Raw genomic sequence first — 18,597 nt, forward strand, 5'->3', positions numbered from 1 at the left:
ACAGTGTAAATATTCCCTCCGTAAGGCAATCAAACAGGCAAAACGTCAGTACAGAGACAAAGTGGAGATGTATGTGGCAGGGACTCCAGACAATCATGAATTACAAAGGAAAAACCAGCCATGTCACGGACACCGACGCCTTGCTCCTGGACAAGCCACCTTCTTCACCCACTTTGGATTGTGGGCTCTCGTTCTCTGTTGCTGACGTGAGTAAGACATTTAAGCATGTTAACCTGTTGAGGATGGGGGCGCTGTTGTCACTATTTATGCTAATCGTGTAATTTTTGAAACGGCTTCCCACAAAATTCTTGATCGTACAATATGCATATTATTATTATTATTGGATAGAAAACAGTCTAAAGTTTCTATAGGAGTTGAAATTTTGTCTCTAAGTGGAACAGAGCCCATTCTACAGCAATTTCCCTGACATGGAGTCAGATTTCAGAAATTTTGGCCCCTGATCTGGAGTCAGTTAAAAGGGCACTGTTATTCCTATGAGTATACGGACACTGCTTACGTCTTCCCCTGGATGCCTTTACGTGATGACGATTTGAATGGGGTCGATTGCGCGTTCACAGGCACTACAAATTAAAAAAACCTGTAGCTAGGAACTCTTTTCTTGCTGCGTAATGCGCCTGGAGGACATCGACCCGCACTTGTTCCAAGCATTAGTGGAGGGAGTAATATTACTCTGGTCATGTTTCTACTCGTTATGGGAGTTAAAAACATCATAAGGTAGTTAATTTAAAGCGTTTTATAGCAATTTATATCCGTTTAGTGCGATTTTGGGACATTTATTTCTGAAACGCTGTGAATTGCTGGGCACGCTTCCAGTTCATCCCGAACGCAGTTGGCATTTCCACATGACAAGAGGACAGCTTTCCACCAAAAGACGATTAGACCCAAGAAAGGATCCTTTGCCCAAGATACTGATGGAAGAACAGCTCAAAGTAGGACATTTTTATTATGATAAATCGTGTTTCTGTCGAAAAATGTTAGTGGCTTAGGACGCCATGTTTTTTGACGTAGCTTCGCTTGGCGCAAACTGTATTGAAAAGTAAGGATAATTTAAAAAATGTAATTCCGCGATTGTATTAAGAATTAAATTGTCTATCAATCCCTGTCCACCCTATATTTTTTAGTCACGTTTATGAGTATTTATGTATAAGAGTAGATCACTGTCTAATACGGACATTTTCTCACCAGCTGGGCTACATTTCACATTGTCTAACCATGATTTTGGTGGCTAAATATAAACATTTTCGATCAAACTCTATATGGATTGTGTAATATGATGTTACAGGAGTGTCATCTGAAGAATTCTGAGAAGGTTAGTGAAAAAATTTATATATTTTGGCGATGTTGACTTTTATCGCTCACTTTGGCTAGAATCAATGCTGGGCTGCTATGTGCTACGTGCTTGGCTAATATAACGATTTATTGTGTTTTCGCTGTAAGACACTTAGAAAATCTGAAATATTGTCTGTATTCACAGGATCTGTGTCTTTCGATTAGTGTATGCTGTGTATTTTTACGAAATGTTTGATGATTAGTAAGTAGGTAAACACGTTGCTCTATGTAGTTTTTCTAGTCCATTTGTGACGGTGGGTGCAATTGTAACCTATGCCATCTACCTGAAATATGCACTTTTTTCTAACAAAACCTATCCCATACCATAAATATGTTATCAGACTGTCATCTGATGAGTTTTTTTCTTGGTTAGGGGCTATAAATATCTTAGTTTAGCCGAATTGGTGATAGCTACTGGTGTTGGTGGACAAATAAAAGATGGTGGATTATGCTAATGTGTTTTTAGGTAATAGATGTACATCTTTACATATTGTGTCTTCCCTGTAAAACATTTTAAAAATCGGACATGTTGGCTGGATTCACAAGATCTGTGTCTTTCATTAGCTGTATTGGACTTTGTGTGAAAGTTAAATATTTAAAAAAAATATTTTTTTTGAATTTCGCGGCACTGGTTTTTCAGTGGGGGTGGGGGGGGAGTGCCGCTAGCGGCACCCTCATCCTAGACAGGTTAACCCTTGCATGGCTGCCGAACCCAGACAGCATCCCTAGGCGGCGTCCTCAGAACATGCGCAGACCAGCTGGCTAGTGTGTTTACGGACATATTCAATCACTCCCTATCCCAGTCTGCTGTCCCCACTTGCTTCAAGATCTCCACCATTGTTCCTGTACCGAGGAAAGCAAAGGTAACTGAACTAAATGACCATCATCCCGTAGCACTCACTTTTGTCATCATGAAGTGCTTTGAGAGGCTAGTTAAGGATCATATCACCTCTACCTTACCTGACACCCTAGACCCACTTCATTTGCTTACCGCCCAAATAGTTCCACAGACGATGCAATCGCCATCGCACTGCACACTGCCCTATCCCATCTGGACAAGAGGAATACCTACAGTTGAAGTCGGAAGTTTACATACACATAGGTTGGAGTCATTAAAACTTGTTTTTCAACCACTCCACACATTTCTTGTTAACAAACTATAGTTTTGGCAAGTCAGTTAGGACATCTACTTTGTGCTTGACACAAGTAACTTTTCGAACAATTGTTTACAGACAGATTATTATAGTTCAATGTATCACAATTCCAGTGGGTCAGAAGATTATATACATTAAATTGACATTGCCTTGAAACAGCTTGGAAAATTCCAGATTATGATGTCATGGCTTTAGAAGCTTCTGATAGGCTAATTGACATAATTTGAGTCAATTGCAGGTGTACCTGTGGAGGTATTTCAAGGCCTATCTTCAAACTCAGCGCCTCTTTTCTTGACATCATGGGAAAATCAAAAGAAATCAGCCAAGACCTCAGAAAAAAACTGTAGACCTCCACAAGTCTGGTTCATCCTTGGGAGCAATTTCCAAACGCCTGAACGTACCAGGTTCATCTGTACAAACAATAGTACGCAAGTATAAACACCATGGGACCAGCAAGAAGAAGTGTTCTGTCTCCTGGAGATGAACGTACTTTGGTGCGTAAAGTGCAAATCAATCCCAGAAAAATAGCAAAGGACCTTGTGAAGATGGAGGAAAAAGGTACAAAAGTATCTATATCCACAGTAAAACGAGTCCTATATTGACATAACCTGAAAGGCCGCTCAGCAAGGAAGAAGCCACCGCTTCAAAACCGCCATAAAAACAGACTACGGTTTGCAACTGCACATGGGGACAAAAATCGTACTTTTTGGAGAAATGTCCTCTGGTCTGATGAAACAAAAATATAACTGTTTGGCCGTAATGACCATCGTTATGTTTGGAGGAAAAAGAGGAAGGCTTTATATGTGGATATATTGAAGCAACATCTCAAGACATCAGTCAAGAAGTTAAAGCTTGGGCGCAAATGGGTCTTCCAAATGAACAATGACCCCAAGCATACTTCCAAAGTTGTGGCAAAATGGCTTAAGGACACCAAAGTCAAGGTGTTGGCAGTGGCCATCACAAAGCCCTGATCTCAAACCTATAGAAAATGTATGGGCAGAACTGAGAAAGTGTGTGCGAGCAAGGAGGTCTACAAACCTGACTCAGTTACACCAGCTCTGTCAGGAGGAATGGGCCAAAATTCACCCAACTTATTGTGGGAAGCTTGACCCAAGTTAAACAATTTAAAGGCAATGCTACCAAATACTAATTGAGTGTATGTAAACTTCTGACCCACTGGGAATGTGATGAAAGAAATAAAAGCATTCTCTCTACTATTATTCTTACATTTCACATTCTTAAAATAAAGTGGTGATCCTAACTGACCTAAAACAGGGAATTTTTACTAGGATTAAATGTCAGGAATTGTGAAAAACTGAGTTTAAATGTATTTGGCTAAGGTGTATGTAAACGTCTGACTTCAACTGTACGTATGAATGCTGTTCATTTACTATAGCTCAGCATTTAACACCATAGTACCCTCCAAGCTTATCATTAAGCTTGAGATCCTGGGTCTCGACCCCGCCCTGTGAAACTGGGTCCTGGACTTCCTAACGGGCTGCTCCCAGGTGGTGAAGGTAGGAAATAACACCTCCACTTCGCTGATCCTCAACACTGGGGCCCCACAAGGGTGCATGCTCAGCCCCCTCCTGTACTCCCTGTTCACCCATGACTGCATGGCCATGCACACCTCCAACTCAATCATGACACAACAGTAGTAGGCCTGATTACCAACAATGACAAAAAAGCCTACAGGAAGGAGGTGAGGGCCCTGGCGGAGTGATGCCAGGAAAATAACCTCTCCCTCAACGTCAACAAAACGAAGGAGCTGATCGTGAAGTTCAGGAAAAAGCAAAAGGAGCCCGGACCTATCCACATCGACGGGACCACAGTGGAGAAGGTGGAAAGCTTCAAGTTCCTTGACATACACATCACTGACAATCTGAAATGGTCCACTCAAACAGACAGGGTGGTGAAGAAGGAGCAACAGCTACTCTTCAACCTCAGGTGGCTGAAGAAATTTGGCTTGGCCACTAAGACCCTCACAAACTTTTATAGATGCACAATTGAGAGCATCCTGTCGGGCTATATCACTGCCTGGTATGGCAACTACACCACCCGCAACCACAGGGCTCTCCAGTGGGTGGTGTGGTCTGCACAACGCATCACCGGGGGCACACTGCCTGCCCTCCAGGACACCTACAGCACCCGATGTCACATGAAGACCAAAAAGATCATCAAGGACATCAACCACACGAGCCACTGTCCGCTATCATCCAGAAGGTGAGGTCAGTACAGGTGCATCAAAGCTGGGACCGAGAAACTGATAAACAGCTTCTATCTCAAGGCCATCAGACTGTTAAATGGCCATCACTAGCCGTCTACCAATGGGTTACTCAACCCTGCACCTTAGAGGCTGCTGCCCTATATACATCGACATGGAATCACTGGCCACTTTAATAATGGAACACTCGTCACTTAAATAATTTTTACTTACTGCTTTACTCATATCATATGCTTTACTCATATCATATGTATATACTGTATTCTATTCTACTTTATTGTAGTCAATGCCATTCCAACATTGCTCGTCCTAATATTTATACATAATTTAAATCCATTCTTTTACTTAAGATGTGTGTATTGTTGTGAATTGTTAGATACTACTGCACTGTTGGAGCTAGAAACACAAGCATTTCACTACACCAGCAATAACATCTGCTAAAAATGTGTATGTGACCAATAACATTTGATTTGAAGTTGTCAATGAGGTTTGTCATTATTGATTGATAACAATTTTTCCACCTCTCCCACACTAACTTTAGAAAATTAAAATGTACAATGCTTTTCTTTCATTATTAGTTTTTTTATGCATGAATACGAAGGCTCACTGTTCGTTGTTGGCATTTCCTGCCTAAGTTTGCCCACTTTGCCAATGAAGTAATCATTAAAATAATTGGCAACGTTAAATGGTTTTGTGATGAATAAGCCATCTGAGTCGATGAAAGATGGCGTTAAATGTCTTTCTGCCCATAGTCATTTAATGTAGTCCAAACATTTTTTCAATCATACTTTATATCATTGATCTTGGCTTCATAATACAGTTTCTTCTTCTTTTGTTGAGTTTAGTCACATAAAGTCAGATGTGCAGCCAGACTTATTAGCCACTCCTTCTGCCCCATCTCTTTCAACCATGCAGTTTTTCAATTCCTCAACAATCCATGGAGCCGTAACAGTTCTAGCAGTCAGTTTCTTAACTGGTGCATGTTTATGAATAATTGGAAGAAGCAATTTCATAAATTCCTCAAGTGCCGCATCTTATTAATCACATCAGATCAACAAATGTGTTTAACACCATCCACATAGGAGTCAAAGCAAAATATTTTGTATGATCTCTTATACATTATTTTAGGCCCAGCTTTTGGAGCTTGGGCTTTTCTGGATATAGCCACTATATTGTGATAACTTCATCCCATGGGTACAGATACAGCTTTAGAACAAAGTTCTACAGTATTAGTGAAAATGTGATCTATACATGTGGATGATCCTGTTCCTAGTGTTTGTTTCCAGAACAGCTACCTTGTCCTTGAACCTCAGGAACTTGACCACTATCGGCCTGGACCTGTCATCTGGGCCGGTGCTGGGTTTTCCAAGCCTGTGGACACGCTCCACCTAGCTGCTAGGTCAAACAACTCCCCAGACCCAGCCTTGGTCGGCAGGATCCCTGGACAGATATTAGCAATCCCAGCAACTGATGCCAACCGCGTTGCGGGATCCAAACTCAAAAGGTGGCTAGCTAGTAACTAAACGTTTTCAATATAACACTTTTTCAGAGACTTTCAAAACAAACAGAGCACTCCCTCACTCAACAGGAAGAGACGTCACCTGGTTTATCTCTGTATGAGGTTGAAAATGTACAAATCCGTTACATCCTTAATGTACATCAAGACTCATACCTAAGGCTTTGCACTCGTCCACGACTGTCTGTCCAGCTGCTTTTAGAATGGCTCCTGATACACCTGCAGAGTGAGATAGGACATGAGTTTAACCTTCAGCTGAAGACCTGTATGATGCAATAATATCGTTTGGCTGATTCGAAAGTTGGAATTGGGGGAGGAGGATCTTACCACAGTTCAGATCGAGGCTCGTGTTTGTACTGCTGACGATGGCGTCCGTTTTCTCCTTAGTGATGTCACCACATACTACCTTGACCTTCACTGGCCCAATTATTGCTTCAATTGTGTTTCCTGGATGAAGGGATTCACAGAGAAAAGGTTAAGTAGCAGGCATTTAGCAGTAGAACACATTTAGCAACAGACTGGAATTGTAGGAACCTGTCTGAACACTGGTGTCATCTTCTTCCTCAGAGTTGGTGTTCCACATATCACTGTCATCTTTATCACCATAAAGATCATCCTCAAGATCATCGTCACTGTTGTCTTCAACCTGGTTTTGGAATCACAATGTTTGCATTTAGTTGGTAAGGAAAGGTTAGTACATCAGATTTGTATTTCCTCAACATACTGTACCATCTGGCTTGTCTTCCACTGGTTGAGCCCCAGCTGAAACTCCTGCAGGATCTTGTCTTCATAGATGACGATGTAGATCAGTTTAATGATGGTAGAGGAGCACAGTGATAGATGATCCTGGATGCCCTGGAGGATGGCACCAATAGAATCTGTGCCGCTAAGGCCACCACCACCTACAATGGGAATCATACAAAATTACCTGCATTAGGTGGAGCTGAAAAAATAGGACAACAAGAACCAATGGATGACTAGATTTTGAATGTGACAATTAAAAATGGCAGCATGGTGGTAGCCTAAAAAAATTATTTGATGGGGTAATTTAGAGTTTTTAATAACAACAGTTTTTTTTAAGAACCTGTAACTAATAAAGCATTGCCCACCAGTGCCAACAGCAGGGAAGGACACGGTGGTGATCTGTTTGTCCTCACAGCACTCCAGGACCTTGGTGACTCGTTGTGTAGCGTCAGCCACAGAGTGGGGCCCCAGTATGTGGATGATGAAGTCACACTGAAGGGCCCCGCCACTGGTCACCCCTGCTGCATCAGCCCTCAGAGGGCCTGGATAAAGCAGATGTCACACACAGAGAGCGAGCAAGCGAGAGAGCGAGCAAGAGAGAGAGAGAGTGCGAATGAGAGTGAGAGTCAGACTGAATGGCTGTGAGCCACCACAGGTGAATTGTTATGGGAGATGGGAGACACTCACAAATGGTTTTGCACTCCTGTTCAACTGCGCTCCCAGCTGCTTTGACAATTGCCGCACTAACTCCTGAAAATAACATGTTTAAAATGAGGTCATACCCTTTAAATCTAATTTTAAAAAGACTGAATGGAGAAAGTTATATTCACAGAATAGCTAATAATGTATTTTTTGTAGTGCGCTAACAATGTACCATTTTATGTTGTTTTTTCCATATACAGACCTCCTGTTAAGCTGATATCAGCATTGGTGCTATTCACAATGCCTCTGACAGTTTCTTGAGTAATGTTGCCTTTCCTCAATTCAATTCTGACACCATGGATCTTAACTAGGGGTCGGAAAAGGTCAACATTTCAGCGACAAACATTATTGTGATGATGACAACCAACGCAAATGTTGAAATAGAACAACGGAAATTAATTTAAAATGTAAACAAAGATGTATCAAAATCCAACCTTGATTTGGGGGAAGACTGGACTGAGAAGGTGTGGATGCAGCCTAGATAAAACCCATAACCTTAAGTTATTACACGCATCAACCAAACAAAACCACAGAACATGTCCAACTGAGCCTTAGTCAAACTAAATCTACCTGCTTGATTTTGTGTGGGCGCAGGTTACTTTTGTTAAAGTAATTTCTCAAGGAGTCAAAGATCTTCTGCTCAAAGGCCACTATGAAAATGATTTTGATGCTGGATGAGGTCATCTGTGACGTGTGGCTCTCCAGTCCTTTTAGAATGGCCTTGATGCAATCTTTGGGTTCAATGCCACCTTGCCCTAAAGCAAAAGACATCACCATCCAAAGTGATAAATAGATCGTTTGAAACCAATAAATGTATTGATTAATCAATACAAGTGACACCGGAACGGAACTTTTAGTTTTACACTACATTTCAGTTGAATCACCTGTGCCAATAGTAGGCATGGACACTGTGGCTGCATTCTGGCTCTCACACAGCTGTAGGACCTTCTCTATGGAGGTGATGATATCTGCAGAATTCTTGGGCCCAACCATCTGAGCTATGTTTTTACAGTCTAGGTTCCCACCACATGTGAGCGCAACACCATCGGCCTTCAGCATACCTGGGGAAATTGGGACACAAAGTCAATTCTACAAACCTCAATGCACTTCAATTTCTGGACAAATAAAGACTTAATATAATAATACTCAACCAATTATTTTGCATTCATCTGCTACAGATTTCCCAGCCGCTTTCAGGATGGCTCCAGAAACCCCTGTCAAGTCATTGAGTATGAGATATGTTAAAGAGCGACAATCAAAAAAATGTTTGAAAACAGCCTTTGTGGAAACATTTATTCTGACATTTTTTCCATGCCAAAAATGAAAACATGAAGCAGACCAAAATGTGTTCCTTTAAAAACCTGCTGTATTTAAAATGTTGTGTTCTTCAGCTTGGAAAATAAATACATGTGACTCTGGATGACAACATGTTTTTTTCTAACATTAGGGCTGTTTTCCGAACAAAGTTAAATATGCTTAGTGTTTTGTTTCTTTGCCACGATCCTAACGAGTATTGCGATATTGGTATCATCCCGGCCCTAGAGGTTATTAAGAACAAAAAGGGTATGTCACGGAATGAAGGGTACGTAACAGTTTTCCTTGGATTGGTTTTATTATAATCCTGCCCACATGCCCACAGCTGTAAGAGCTGTCGCTCTCCTCATCCTCGGAAGAGGTGAGGAGAGAAGGATCTTCGGACCAAAATGCGGAGTTAGGGAAATATGCCATCTTTATTTATTAACACGATGGTCACGAAACAAAACACTTTAACAAACTACAAAATAACAAAACGACGTACACGCAACCTGAACATAAACTTACATGGAACAAACGTAAACTCACGAACAGGAACGGACATCGAAACGAACGAACAGTCAAACAGCTCCAAAAGTGAATACATCTAACATAACGAAGACATCACAGGAGACAATCACCCACAAACACACAGTGATAATGCCCTACCTAAATATGACTCTTGATTAGAGGAAAATGCAAACCACCTGCCTCTAATCAAGAGCCATACCAGGCAAACCGAAACCAACATAGAAACAGGTAACATAGACTGCCCACCCAAAACACATGCCCTGACCATAAACACATAAAAACTAACATAAATAGGTCAGGACTGTTACAACAGCACACAAGTAATCAACAATTCGGAGTGGCAGCTGAACACGACTGATCATAATGCACAGCACACTGACCATGGACAAATTGGTTTAACTTTGGATATCCCTACGGGGCTAGTTAGGGACCATCAGTAAATTACACAATGTACAGTTGAAGTCGGAAGTTTACATACACCTTAGCCAAATACATTTAAACTCAGCCGTTCACAATTCCTGATATTTAATCAGAGTAAAAATTCCCTGTCTTAGGTCAGTTAGGATCACCACTTTATTTTAAGAATGTGAAATGTCAGAATAATAGTAGAGAGAATTATTTATTTGAGCTTTTATTTCTTTCATCACATTCCTAGTGGGTCAGAAGTTTACATACACTCAATTAGTATTTTGTAGCATTGCCTTTAAATTGTTTAACTTGGGTCAAATGTTTCAGGTAGCCTTCCACAAGCTTCCCACAATAAGTTGGGTGAATTTTGGCCCATTCCTCCTGACAGAGCTGGTGTAACTGAGTCATGTTTGCAGGCCTCCTTGCTTGCACACGCTTTTTCAGTTCTGCACACACATTTTCTATGGGATTGAGGTCAGGGCTTTGTGATGGCCACTCCAATACCTTGACTTGTTGTCCTTAAGCCATTTTGCTACAACTTTGGAAGTATGCTTGGGGTCATTGTCCATTTGGAAGACCCATTTGCGACCAAGCTTTAACTTCCTGACTGATGTCTTGAGACATGTTGCTTCAATATATCCATATAATTTTCCTACCTCATGATGCCATCTATTTTGTGAAGTGCACCAGTCCCTCCTGCAGCAAAGCACCCCCACAACATGATGCTGCCATCCCCGTGCTTCATGGTTGGGATGGTGTTCTTTGGCTTGCAAGCCTCCCCCTTTTTCCTCCAAACATAACAATGGTCATTATGGCCAAACAGTTATACTTTTGTTTCATCGGACCAGAGGACATTTCTCCAAAAAGTATGATCTTTGTCCCCATGTGCAGTTGCCAACCGTAGTCTGGCCTTTATGGCGGTTTTGGAGCAGTGGCTTCTTCCTTGCTGAGCAGCTTTTCAGGTTATGTTGATATAGGACTCGTTTTACTGTGGATATAGATACTTTTGTACCTGTTTCCTCCATCATCTTCACAAGGTCCTTTGCTGTTGTTCTGGGATTGATTTGCACTTTTCGCACCAAAGTACGTTCATCTCCAGGAGACAGAACGCGTCTCCTTTAGCGGTATGACGGCTGCGTGGTCCCATGGTGTTGATACTTGCGTACTATTGTTTGTACAGATGAACATGGTACCTTCAGGCGTTTGGAAATTGCTCCCAAGGATGAACTTGTGATTTCTTTTGATTTCTTTTGATTTTCCCATGATGTCAAGCAAAGAGGCACTGATTTTGAAGGTAGGCCTTGAAATACATCCACAGGTACACCTCAAATTGACTTAAATGATGTCAATTAGCCTGTCAGAAGATTCTAAAGCCAACACATAATTTTCTGGAATTTTCCAAGCTGTTTACAGGCACAGTCAGCTTAGTGTATGTAAACTTCTGACCCGCTGGAATTGTGATAGAGTTAATTATAAGTGAAATAATCTGTCTGTAAACAATTGTTGGAAAAATTACTTGTGTCATGCACACAGTAGATGTCATAACCGACTTGCCAAAACTATAGTTTGTTAACAAGAGTTTGTTTGTGGTGGTTGCAAAACAAGTTTTAATGACTCCAACCTAAGTGTATATAAACTTCCAACTTCAACTGTACATTGGACAATATTTGTAAATTTCAATAGGTCCAAATTGCAATGACATAAAAACCTCAAACCAACTAGTATTTGTAGAAATTAATATACAAATATTGAAATAATTTAATGAGAAAACTAAAAAGGTGTATGTAACATGAAAATAGTCTCCCATTTATATTGTGTAATATATTGACTAGCCCCACATATAGGCTATCCAAAGTCAAACCAACTTTGCCAAAGTCGTGCACCGGCCGGCTGAAGCTAATTGGCGAAAGAAGTTTGCTAGCTAACCTAGGCTACTTCCAGACACAAGACCTGGTTAGACTGTTTTAAAGTTATCTAGAAGGGTGAGTGACTGTAATTGTGTACTGTTTTTGTCAGAGTGAATGTAGAAACTCTTCCCATGTGCGAACATATACAAGAGACACACACATCAAAGCACGGCTCCAAGACCTAAATCTCATTCTCAGGTGCATTTCCTAATGAGGACGATTGAAACCGAGGCTAAATCAGTAAGTTCAGCAACCCTCTAAAGACTTGCGATTAACCTGAACTAAAACCTAAAAGTCTAAAGTGAGATAATTTGCCTAATTGTAAACATTGAAACTGACACTTACCAGAGTTCAGATTCAGATTTTGGTTGTTGGAATTCACTATGACATCCACTGTCTCTTTGGTGATGTCGCCCTTCTTCAGGATCACTGACACGCCACCTATAATCACTGTTAATAGAGGAGAGAAGTCTGAGTGAGGACACGGCATGCTATAGGTTTTAGTATCTAGTATTATAGTATTTATCTTTATGGTAACACAAAAATTAAGGAAATAACCTTTGATGTCTGAACCTGGTTTAGCCGCTAGGGGTGGTGGTGGAGGTGTGCTTTGTGAGGCGTTGGCTGCAGGGGGAGAAGTTGGAGTTGTGCCTGTTGCTGGTTTGCTGGTTTTTTGTTGACGATGATAACCCTGTTAAATTAAGCAGGACAAAAGAGGTTTCACTTTCAACAGGAATACTTCACCCCATTTACAAATGCCACTGTACATTTCCTCTTCAATCACACCCATGAATGTACCGTGGTTTGACTTGGTATGTTAAATCTAAGGTAGAGAAACAAAAAAACAAAACAAAGAAACAAAAAAAACTGTCCAACTAGATCAACAGATCAAGCAGACTTACCTTTCCTTCAATGGCTGATTGGAACTCCCCCACTAGCTTGGCATCAGAGTCGATCACAAATATGCTCCTCAGTTGGGGGGATTTCTGATCAGCGTAGATGAAATCTAGGATTCCCTTGATAACTGCTACACAGCTTTCTTTGACAGAAAAACCAAAGGTGCCATACCCTATCACTGGCATGCCTAAGGAGACACACTTATTTTTTTCTGCTCCCAATAAACTGTCCCTGACAGCAGACTGCAGATAGACAGTGTTGAAAGGTGTGGAAGCCTTCCCCAATACAGGAATGCCTGCATAGATGAGGTGTTTAGCTCCAAGGGTTCCTGGGTTGGACAAGACCACATCTCCCGCCTGTAGAGTTTGCCTTTCCTTCAGGAACTTGTCACACACCTTCCTGATCTCAGGCCCACCCATCTGAAGGAATTGTTTGGCGATCGGAGTATCGAAGGCCAGGCTGCTGCTCAGAGGGCAGATCAGAGCATCTGCAGCATGTTGGGAGATGTTACCCTGACCCACGGTTAAAGTGATGCACCCTTCTATGTCGTAGCTGTATTCCTGACAGTGGGTAATCAATGGTGATAGGTAGAGCTTACACCCTAACTCCTTGGCCTTAGCCTGCAGAGCGACTCGGTTCTTCTCCAGGACTTTGGACTTGCCGGCTTCGGAGTATGTGTACTTCTCCGTCGTTATTGTACTGACCTGCTGTTTCACTGCATCTAAGGCCTCTTTGATTTTATCGCTCGCTGCAGTGATCTTCAGGCAAGGGGATCCTTGTGTTTTGCATGGCAGTATAGTCACTCCAAGGGCCTTAATTTCAGGGACCTCTGAGAGTTTCATACAAGAGGCCACATACTGTACTTCCTGCACTGATTTGAGAGGGATGTCCGCTGTTTCTGGCTTCTTGTTATCCAGGTATCCCCTTAACTTCCCTGACACATCTGCTACAACATTGGAGAATCCACAGACACCGATCTTCTCCTGCGAAACTGAGATGCTGACATTGTGGTTGTTCTTGGTGGATTTGAGCTCACCTTTGAGTCCGGCAAAGAACTGCAGCCATTGTTCGCCTTTTGTCACGTGGGTTTGGTCTGGTGTGAGTTTGATGACTTCCTCTTTGATGACCTCGTGTAGTTTGTCTTCAGCTCTCTGGATGTCAGTTCTATCTGCCAGGATCTGGATGGAATCATTACCAAGGAGGAACACAGATGATATGTTGTTCTGGGCAAAGTGGTTCTTCTCAATCTTCTTCAGGTCCACAGACTTTAGGAACGCCATCAGAGGCATTGATATGTCAAGGAGTTTGGCTTCAACGTTCCCCAGGGCCTCTTTCACAGCACCTTCTGCTGTGCTCACCTGGTTCTCCAAACCCTTTAGGCAGATGATAAAGCTTTCTTCATCTTTAGAAAACCCTACGTCCACTATTTTACCAGAGACAAGATCACAAATGAAATCCAGCTTTTCCTTAGAGTCCAGTGGGATTTTTCTTAATACCGTGTTCCTCTCCCGCTCAAGCTCATCACTAGCATTTTTCACCATTTGCTCAATCTTCTCCACTAGGGTCTTCACCTCATTCTGCACACACACCACCACTATCTCAGCACTAGTGATCCTGTGATAGATGCTAGCGCCAGGGGATTTGAGGCCAAGACAACCGCTCTCGATCCTTTCCCAGACCTCCACCTCTATGGGCAGCTGAACCTCTTTATATTTCTCTAGCAAGGCCAGAGCCTCTCTCCGGGCTTTCCTCTCCCATGTAGCGAACAATCTGAGCATGCCCAAAGACTCATTCTCCATGGTCATGTCCAGTTCCATCTGAGGGGGTTCTGTACTCATGTTGAAGGAAACTCTAGCATGGACCCTAAGGAGAACAGTTGTAATTTCCTGCTTGCGGGTCTCGTCACGGTTAATGAAGTCAAGGAGTTCCACACTGAGTGGAAGGATCACTTTAGTGGGGATGTCTGGGAGGAGGGCTGTTTGTCCCGTCAAAGCCTTCTGCAGGCTGGAGTAAAACAGCTGAGCTATGAGTTCGACCCCACCAAAATGATGCTTGTGTTCTGACACCTGATGGGCAACTGGAACAAAGAAAACAGGGGACAGAATTAATTACTACTGAATTGCCTTAAAGACATCATCCATTTCTCCTGTTGAAAAGTGATATCCCAAGTAGAAATACAGTATACACACTAAAGCTAAAAAAAATATACAGTGTCAGTCAAAAGTTTAGACTAACCTACTTATTCAAGGGTTTTTCTTTATTTTTACTATTTTCTACATTGTAGAATTATAGTCAAGATATCAAGACTATGAAATAACACATGGAATCATGTAGTAACCAAAAAAGTGATAAACAAATATTTTATAATCTTCAAAGTAGCCACCCTTTGCCTTGATGACAGCTTTGCACACTCTTGGCATTCTCTCAACCAGCCTAACCTGGAATGCTTTTCCAACAGTCTTGAAGGACTTCGCACATATACTGAGAACTTGTTGGCTGCTTTTCCTTCACTCGCGGTCCAACTCATCTCAAACTTCCTCAATTCGGTTGAGGTTGGGTGATTGCGGAGGCCAGGTTATCTGATGTAGCACATCACTCTCCTTCTTGGTCAAATGGCCCTTACACAGCCTGGAGGTGTTAGGTCATTGTCTCGTTGAAAAACAAATGACAGTCCCACTAAGCGCAAACCAGATGGGATGGCGTATCGCTGCAGAATGCTGTGGTAGCCATGCTGGTTAAGTGTGCCTTGAGTTCAAAATAAATCACGAGTGTCACCAGCAAAGCCCCCCCACACCATCAAACCATGCTTCACGGTGGAAACAACACATGCAGAGATCATCCGTTCACCTATTCTGCATTTCACAAAGACACAGCGGTTGGAACCAAATTTGGACTCCTCAGACCAAAGGACAGACTTCCACCGGCGGTCTAATGTCCATTGCTCGTGTTTCTTGGCCCAAGCAAGTCTCTTCTTCTTACTGGTGTCCTTGCAGCAATTCAACCATGAAGGCCTGATTCACGCAGTCTCCTCTGAACAGTTGATGTTTAGATGTGTCTGTTACTTGAACTCTGAAGTATTTATCTGGGCTGCAATTTCTGAAGCCGGTAACTCTAATGAACTTCTCATCTGCAGCAGAGGTAACTTTGCGTCTTCCTTTCCTGTGGCGGTCCTCATGAGAGCCAGTTTCATCATAGCGCTTGATGGTTTTTGCGACTGCACTTGAAGAAACATTCAAAGTTCTTGAAATTTTGCAGATTGACTGACCTTCGTGTCTGAAAGTAATGATGGACTGTCGTTTCTCTTTCCTTATTTGAGCTGTACATGCCATAATATGGACTTGGTCTTTTACCAAATAGGGCTATATTCTGTATACCACCCATACCTTGTCACAACACAACTTAAACACATTAAGAGTGAAATAAATTTCACAAATTAACAAGGCACACCTCTTAATTTAAATGCATTCCAGGTGACTACCTCATGAAGCTGGTTGAGAGAATGCCAAGATAGTGCAATGGGTGGCTACTTTGAAGAATCTAAACTATAAAATATATTTTGATTTGTTGAACACGTTTTTGGTTACTACATGATTCCATACAGTTGAAGTCAGAAGTTTACATACACTTAGGCTGGAGTCATGAAAACTCATTTTTCAACCACTCCACAAATGTCTTGTTAACAAACTATAGTTTTGGCAAGTTGGTTAGGACATAACTACTTTGTGCATGACACAAGTAATTTTTCCAACTATTGTTTACAGACATATTATTTCACTGTATCACAATTCCAGTGGTTTAGAAGTTTACATACACTAAGTTGACTGTGCCTTTAAACAGCTTGAAAAATTCCAGAAAATTGTGTCATGGCTTTAGAAGCTTCTGATAGGCTAATTGACATCATTTGAGTAAATTTGAGGTGTACCTGTGGATGTATTTCAAGGCCTGCCTTCAAAATCAGTGCCTCTTTGCTTGACATCATGGGAAAATCTAAAGAAATCAGCCAACACCTCAGAAAAATAATTGTAGACCTCCACAAGTTCATCCTTGGGAGCAATTTCCAAACGCCTGAAGGTACCACGTTCATCTGTACAAACAATAGTACGCAAGTATCAACACCATGGGACCACGCAGCCGTCATACCGCTCACGAAGGAGACGCATTCTGTCTCCTAGAGATGAACGTACTGTGGTGCGAAAAGTGCAAATCAATCCCAGAACAACAGCAAAGGACCTTGTGAAGATGCTGGAGGAAAAAGGTAAAAAAAGTATCTATATCCACAGTAAAACAAGTCCGATATCGTCATAACCTGAAAGGCCGCTCAGCAAGGAAGAAGCCACTGCTCCAAAACCGCCATAAAAAAAACAGACTACGGTTTGCAACTGCACATGGGGACAAAGATCGTACTTTTTGGGGAAATGTCCTCTAGTCTGATGAAACAAAAATATAACTGTCTGGCCATAATGACCATCATTATGTTTGGAGGAAAAAGGGGGAGCCTTGCAAGCTGAAGAACACCATCGCAACCATGAAGCACGTAGGTGGCAGCATCATGTTGTGGGGGTGCTTTGCTGCAGGAGGGACTGGTGCACTTCACAAAATAGATGGCTTCATGAGGTAGGAAAATGATGTGGATATATTGAAGCAAAATCTCAAGACATCGGTCAAGAAGTTAAAGCTTGGTCGCAAATGGGTCTTCCAAATGGACAATGACCCCAAGCATACTTCCAAAGTTGTGGCAAAATGGCTTAAGGACAACAAAGTCAAGGTGTTGTAGTGGCCACCACAAAGCCCTAACCTCGACCCTATAGAAAATGTGTGGGCATAACTGTAAAAGCGTGTGCGAGCAAGGAGGCCTACAAACCTGACTCAGTTACACCAGTTCTGTCGGGAGGAATGGGCCAAAATTCACCCAACTTATTGTGGGAAGCTTGTGGAAGGCTACCTGAAACGTTTGACCCAAGATAAACAATTTAAAGGCAATGCTACCAAATACTAATTGAGTGTATGTAAACTTCTGACCCACTGGGAATGTGATGAAAGAAATAAAAGCTGAAATAAATAATTCGCTCTACTATTATTCTGACATTTCACATTCTTAAAGTGAAGTGGTGATCCTAACTGACCTAAAACAGGGAATTTTTACTTGGATTAAATATCAGGAATTGTGAATGACTGAGTTTAAAATGTATTTGACTAAGGTGTATGTAAACGTCCGACATCAACTGTATCTGTTATTTCACAGCTCTGATGACTTCACTATAGTTCTACATTGTAGAAAATAGTAAAAATAATGAAAAACCCTGGAATGAGAAGGTGTGTTCAAACTTTTGACTGGTATTCTATATGTTTTGAGCAAAATTGTTTTTTTTTAGACAACTTCAATCTTCAAGGAGTAGGTCTGATGGTTAGATGTGATGTCATCAGCCTCCCTCCTCACTTGAGGAACAATAGGAGCAATAGAGAACAGAAGAAGAAAGTCCTCCTCCCTCACTTGTGCCATTTCATGTCATACTGGGACCACCTATTGAGATGTGCATTTTGTTAAAACCTCTTTGGACTAGGCGTTCCGCTAGCGGGACAACTTCCGGTGAAACTGGAGGGCGCGCAATTCAAATAAATAATCGTAAAAATTATGGATATTAAACATTTAGGTGCATACAAGTGTCTTATATCGGTTGAAAGCTTAAATTATTGTTAATCTAACTGCACTGTGCGATTTACAGTAGCCATTACAGCAAATGCACGCCATGCGATTGTTTGAGGACGGCGCCCCACATCAAAACATCAAAAAAAAATCCACCGGCACAGGTTTAATAAATTCACAAATAGCGATTTAAATATTCAATTACTTTTTGAAAACCTTCCTCTGAT

General features: G+C 41.7%; 1 protein-coding gene across 1 annotated transcript in view; it reads right to left on the reverse strand.

The window, feature by feature from the left end:
- parp14rs3 (poly(ADP-ribose) polymerase family member 14-related sequence 3) overlaps positions 1–18,597 on the reverse strand; it is a 38,732-nt gene that overhangs the window by 13,385 nt on the left and 6,750 nt on the right. The window contains exons 7-20 of the mRNA XM_055871402.1: positions 12,732–14,803; positions 12,388–12,520; positions 12,175–12,279; positions 8,842–8,904; positions 8,575–8,751; positions 8,261–8,445; positions 8,125–8,167; positions 7,893–7,997; positions 7,676–7,738; positions 7,354–7,530; positions 6,974–7,146; positions 6,779–6,890; positions 6,572–6,691; positions 6,401–6,463 (exon numbers count right to left, since the gene is read on the reverse strand). Of these exons, the coding sequence (XP_055727377.1) occupies positions 6,401–6,463; positions 6,572–6,691; positions 6,779–6,890; positions 6,974–7,146; positions 7,354–7,530; positions 7,676–7,738; positions 7,893–7,997; positions 8,125–8,167; positions 8,261–8,445; positions 8,575–8,751; positions 8,842–8,904; positions 12,175–12,279; positions 12,388–12,520; positions 12,732–14,803 (3,591 nt within the window). The remainder of the gene's footprint in view (positions 1–6,400; positions 6,464–6,571; positions 6,692–6,778; positions 6,891–6,973; positions 7,147–7,353; positions 7,531–7,675; positions 7,739–7,892; positions 7,998–8,124; positions 8,168–8,260; positions 8,446–8,574; positions 8,752–8,841; positions 8,905–12,174; positions 12,280–12,387; positions 12,521–12,731; positions 14,804–18,597) is intronic.

The sequence above is a fragment of the Salvelinus fontinalis genome, chromosome 19 (assembly GCF_029448725.1).
Source record: "Salvelinus fontinalis isolate EN_2023a chromosome 19, ASM2944872v1, whole genome shotgun sequence".
NCBI lineage: Eukaryota > Metazoa > Chordata > Actinopteri > Salmoniformes > Salmonidae > Salvelinus > Salvelinus fontinalis.